Source organism: Amaranthus tricolor, chromosome 17 (assembly GCF_026212465.1).
Source record: "Amaranthus tricolor cultivar Red isolate AtriRed21 chromosome 17, ASM2621246v1, whole genome shotgun sequence".
NCBI classification, from domain to species: domain Eukaryota; kingdom Viridiplantae; phylum Streptophyta; class Magnoliopsida; order Caryophyllales; family Amaranthaceae; genus Amaranthus; species Amaranthus tricolor.
Window position 1 is genome coordinate 15,978,635 of NC_080063.1, and position 6,250 is coordinate 15,984,884.

The window sequence follows — 6,250 nt, forward strand, 5'->3', positions numbered from 1 at the left end:
TATCATGAAAACCCATGTGATTTAGCTTAAAATGGGACACTCTTTATAATTTTGACTATCTTATTAATCAATTAATCATATCAAGTTTTGCCAGTTGGTAACTACTACTTTAAATCAGATTTGAGAAAATTACAAAAATTATAAAAATAAATTATAATTAAATTGACAAAAACCTAAAATACTAAAAAAATGGGACCCACTTTGTTGATGCCAGTAGTGGGAGAAGAAATTTGGGACCCCCTTATTTTTTTTCCCTAATTTTGTTGTCTTGTTTAAAATAACACAACTACATAAACCCCTTCAATCCCCCCCGCAAATTTCCCTCTCTTCATACATGATCATATACTTGAAAGAAAAATACTCCATTTCTCTAATTTCATTCTTTGTTTTCTTGGACATTTTCACAAACACTTACTGATTGTATTACACGAAACGTTTCTTTTTCTTTAAACGTTTCCGATATGGCGAGACCACAACAAAGGTATCGTGGCGTTCGACAACGTCATTGGGGTTCTTGGGTTTCTGAAATTCGTCATCCTATATTGTAAGTTTTAAGCTTTCATGTTTTTTCTAAAATAAATAATAAATACTTCCTCGCTTTTATAATATTGCACTTATTATTCATTTTAGTGTTTCAGAATACCAATATTTTTTCCATTTATGATAAAAAACAACTTAATAATTCTCCATTTTACCCCTAAATTACTATCAATCATCACATCATTACTTTTTAAATACTATTATTATTATTATTTAATCATTAGCCCCCATATGATATAAGGGGTAAAATGGACAATTTTAAATCAACAATGAGATTTATCAAAAATTGTGCCCTTGATGAAAGGTGCAACAATTACAAAACAAAGAAAATATATATTACCTTCGTTATAAAATACTTACAACTGATTATTACTAGAATTGTATAATTGAATGAAAGACGTATATATACATAAATGTTGCTCGATATATTAACTAATAATTAAAAAACGTCCAAAAATACAATGTCACTAATCCAAGTAGAATGGTAATAGAACATCTAAAAGTACAATGTCACTAATCCAAGTAGAATGGTAATAGATCGATAAGGATTAGACCCCTAAATAAAATTTAATAATTAAAATTCTAAATTGTCAATTTGATTTAATAATAAACTACTTAATGTACGAAAAGTATTTAAAATAAAAACTAATAAAATGAAGATCCAATGGTTTTTATATTACATTTAATCGAGTAATTGAAGCATAGGAGTTTCTATCTAACGAAACGTTTCGCATTTTTGATGTATAGGAAAACGCGTATTTGGTTAGGGACATTTGAAACGGCAGAAGATGCAGCACGGGCTTATGATGAAGCGGCCCGATTAATGTGTGGGCCTAGGGCCCGGACTAATTTTCCTTACAATCCAAAGGCTCCACAAACTTCTTCATCTAAAATTCTTTCAGCTACACTAACGGCTAAGCTTCACCGTTGTTATATGGAGTCATTACAAATAACTAAGAATTCAGCAATGCAGGCCCAACAAAGAGTACTAAGCCCACAATTCCCTGGGTCGGGTACGGGTATTAACCCAAAATTTGTCGATTCGGGGTCTTGGTCTCCCGACTATGGGCCCACAAAAGGACCAGTAATAACTAGTCCGGACCCTAATTGGACAATGAAAATCGAGAATACCCAATTTGAACATGAACCGCAACAATTACAATTACAATATACTCCCTTAGAGGAGCATCATATTGAGCAAATGATTGAGGAATTGCTTCATTATGGCTCAATTGAAATTACAATTTAATTACCTAAGCTTGATAAAAATTTATTTAATTATACTAAATTAAGAAGGGATCATATTAATTAATTATTACTTCTAATTAGTAGCACTTAATTGGCTTTATTTAGGCCAATAGTCTCGTGCCGGGTGGCACTTTTGGTCCTGTGTTGGGAAAAAAGTTCATAGCCAACCGGCCTTCTTTTATTTATTCCTTTGGCCACATTATTTTTTTTCATATTATTTTACTAGTTTAGTTAATTTAGTTTAATTATATTCAAATTATGTGCTAATTATAACCCAAATTTATAAGGTGATATGTTAGAGCTACATCTTCTATAGCATAATTTCTCCCTTTTTATTTTTATTTATCAGCTTAACACTTTCTCTATTCTTGTAAATTTGCTACATTTTCTGTTTGAAATGTAATACTTATTTTGTTGCATTTCTATAATTATAATTTAGACCATAATTATTTATTATATTTTACAATAAATTAATTACTTATTTTCATTTTATTCAAAAATTTTCTTCCTATTACTTTTCTCTTCTACATATATTTAGTTTATTGGCAAATTTACAATGATAGAGAATAAAGTAGAGGTCAAAGGATGCATATGTAAAAATTATAATGTACTTGTTCTTAAGTATTCCTTGATAAAAGTATATGACAATATATTTTAAATGTATAATAAAGAAGTGTATTAAGATTCAAGTTCCTATTTTGGCATTTTCTTTATTTATTATATTTTCTATGATTTCCAATATTATATGATTGTCTATATTTTTTGCCTAGAACCAAGAATATGCTTGTATGCTACTAGGGGTTTTCCCTTTCTTAATTTAACAATATAATTTCTAAATTTTTTTTGGGTAAAATTACTTCAATAAACCTTATCCGTATTCATCTCTCTTGAAACTTTTGTTTTAAAAATTGATGACATTTTTGGAAGAACCCAAGAAGTTATTATATTCTTTTTTAAGGATATAAATTGTCTTACTTTTAAGCTAATGAGATGTTTAGGAATATGATTAAAGCATTGCTTTTTATTTTATTCAATTGAGTTTTGTCCATTAATAATTTAAATATGAGAGTTTGTTAAGTGTTCAATAGCAAACCTACAAAAATGAAAAATAGATTATTTTATATCAACTTCTAATTAAATTTATTTCATCTTTTTATCATATATAAGAAAGAATATTCAATAAAATAAATAAATATTACTTAATGGTATACTCATCTGTTCTCTTAAGTTATTTTAAATACATATGTGGATCGACTATGTGAGAATTAAATTCATTAGTTTCTAGAAAGAGGTATATGGTCTCCAATTAAGTTCTCCTATCACTTAGGGATTAGGATTAGTTTAGTTAACAAAAGAGTAAAACAAAAAAAAGTTAAATTATATGGATGATAATAAAAGATATAAAATTTGTGTTAATGAGATTTAAAGAAAGTGGTAAGAACCATTTAAAAAAATAATGTAGCAAATTAAGTGGAAAAGACAAAAATAAAAATTGTAGCAAACTTACTAGAAGGGGAGGGAGTATTCTTAATAATTCCTTCGTTTTCAATTAATATTTCCATAAAAAAATATTATATTCAAGTAGAAACAAATTTATACATGATTTTTCATAGACATCTACAGGTTAAAATGTATTTATGTGCAATCTTATCAAATTCATCTGAACGTATAAAACTTTTATGAAATACATTAAGCCTTAAAAACAATTTAAAAATTAAACAAAATGCAAATGGAAACATGAACATATCCAAAATTGTTTACCAAGAATTTTAGCCTTAGAAATTATGATATTTCCCATTTCCAGCTTTATGTAAAGCCTCCCAACTCCTAGCTTGTAGCCTTTAACCTTTTTGAGCTAAATCCCCACACTCTAGCATGCTTGTCAAATGTGGTTAACAACTCCAAAAAGAGAACAAGAAAAAAGAAAGTTACCAAGTGAGTATGTCCTTTGACTTTTGATCATATTGCACTTGAAAAGAATAGCATTTTAGGACCAACATTCTAAATTCTAGAGTAATATCTCTTTGTATATACTTGCTCCTTATTAAGGTTATAAATAAACACAAAGCATATCCAAAAACTATATCATTCTTTCTATGGGAGAATCTCAATGTAATTAGAGTAAGTGTATACTTTCTCAATCACTATCACTTTCAGGTTGTTGCTAAAAGTGATATATTGTAAAGAAAATATCACTTTTATTAACAATCTCAAAGAGACAGATGAGTATATCAAAAGGCTAACTATAGATTTTGTGTTATCGACTCATATGTTTTTGGTCGGTATAAACTAGAATTTTGTGTTCATGTTGGTTTTCTACGTAATTGTTAGTCTATTTTTATGCCGGCTCAAATTAAATTCGATTACATAAACAGATAAATATCAAATTATCGGATCTGTTTTGAAGCCATCTAGATTTAGATTTATGTGTATATTGAATAATTGAAATCTATGATAGATATTAAATTAATTTAGACTCAAATAGTGAAGTCCAATAAATGACTCACATTATAAGATGCTAAACAAATCAAGAAAATTAGACATGACAAATGGCATGTTCATCTAATTATGTTGTATAATATCATTGATGGAAGTTACGTTTGATATGAATTAAGACAAATAAGGGGGCATCCAATTTTCCGTGGGTTTGGTGGTGTCTTGAAAAAGAAAAAACTTTCTGAATAATTGTATGGGAAATTAGGGTTGTAATTAGAAATTGTGGTTTAGTATCAAAGGCAGTTGGTAAAAGTTGGTCCTTTGGGTTTGTAGGCTACTAGCCTTGTGGAATTATATATTTGGGTCTTTTGAGATTGCTTCTTGTGAATGAGGTCAAATTTGGGAAAGTGACACTCTTTATAAGAATTTTTTAATTAATATTATAAATTTATTTAATAATAATTACTTTTTCGTCTTCCTGAATTCGCTAAATTATAGTTATGTATAACTTACATCGAAGCCATGTAATGTAGTAAATTAGTAAGAAGAACATATGATTAATAATTATCTTTAAGTAAAGAGTGTCAATAACAATCACAAGTTTAAATTTTTAATTGAATTGGTTTTTGATATGGCATTAAAAAGCTTAGGTCACTGGTTTGAATTTTATCCGCCCTTCATTGCGAAGGAGAATTATTAACACTAAGTATGAAAAAGACTTGTGTTACATTTACACTTCTAATCCAAAAGACTCTCGTATCATTGATCTATGAATCATTACTTAAAAAATAATCTAAAATATCCAAAACAGACTTACATCCTATTCAAGAAACTATGAATAGGGTTTGATAAACTAAAGATGAGAAGAATAGTTGGGTTTTGTTTTTCAAAAATGATAGGTCACGTAGTCTATCATGGACTTAGACATATCCATCTCTTAATAATCTATACTTTTTGTTAGTGGAATTTCATATAATTTTTGAGGCTGTTTGGAAATGAATATGTTCCCCACATTGATTTAATTTTTATAAAAGTTACATACACTCATTATATATGCATGAATGATGAATTATCATCCCTAACTTTAATATTAGAGCAATGTGGTTAAATGATAGCATGCATGTTAGTGAGTATATAGTATCATCATTTTTTTGAACTTGTGTTTTCCTTTATGCTACTCATAAATTCTCACTATATATAATGTGCTAAGGTTGCATTGTAATCATAAGTTCATAACATATATTTTTAACTCAACACTTTAAAAAATAAATTTACACCACTTTTTCAGTACTATACGACGATAATAATGAAAATGATTTATAATGTAAATTTTTATTTCTACTGGTAATGAAACTATAATTAATCATAAAAAAATTTGACCATAATTTATCACTACCACATAACACATTTTTAAATGAAAATGCGGTGGAATGAATTTTGTAAAAAAAATATAAGATAATTAGTAGAAAACAAGTATGATCATTAAACTTATTAAGAATTTTTCTACCGTAATTACATTAATTTTTCATTATCATTCTACCATCTAATACTTAATTACTACCAAATGGCCGTTGGAGTAGTAAAAAACGAAATTATGACCTAGATGTACTACAAGTATTTCTCAGTGTTATGGATATAAATCAATTTTAGTATTCTCTCCTCTCTAATCTACTTTTTCATAAGTATACGAGTCAAGAATTAGTCTTATTTTCTATCAATCAATAGAAAAAGTATACTACCAAGAGGGCATATGACATATCCGTATTGATATGAACCTTGTTAAATCTTTGAATTTTATATTACTTTCTTTTAAAATTAGTTCATGAAGAACATATATCGTTCTCACTTTTGCAATTTTGTACTTCATTGAGAAACTATATCATTGCATCGTCTATATTATTATTACTTTGTTTATTACTTACACATATTTATTATCTCAGATTTATATCTTAGCGCTAAATATATTATTATAGTACATGTTTACGGTAAATTATTGCATAACTAAGTTATCACGGATAAATAAAAA

General features: G+C 27.6%; 1 protein-coding gene across 1 annotated transcript; it reads left to right on the top strand.

The window, feature by feature from the left end:
- The first annotated feature begins 295 nt into the window (after positions 1 to 295).
- Positions 296 to 2,477, top strand: LOC130804648 (ethylene-responsive transcription factor ERF003-like). The gene is made up of 2 exons (XM_057669167.1): positions 296 to 544; positions 1,288 to 2,477. Exons 1-2 carry the CDS (start codon positions 462 to 464, stop codon positions 1,787 to 1,789), a joined length of 585 nt encoding a protein of 194 aa, XP_057525150.1. The 5' UTR covers positions 296 to 461; the 3' UTR covers positions 1,790 to 2,477.
- The last annotated feature ends 3,773 nt before the right edge of the window (positions 2,478 to 6,250 follow it).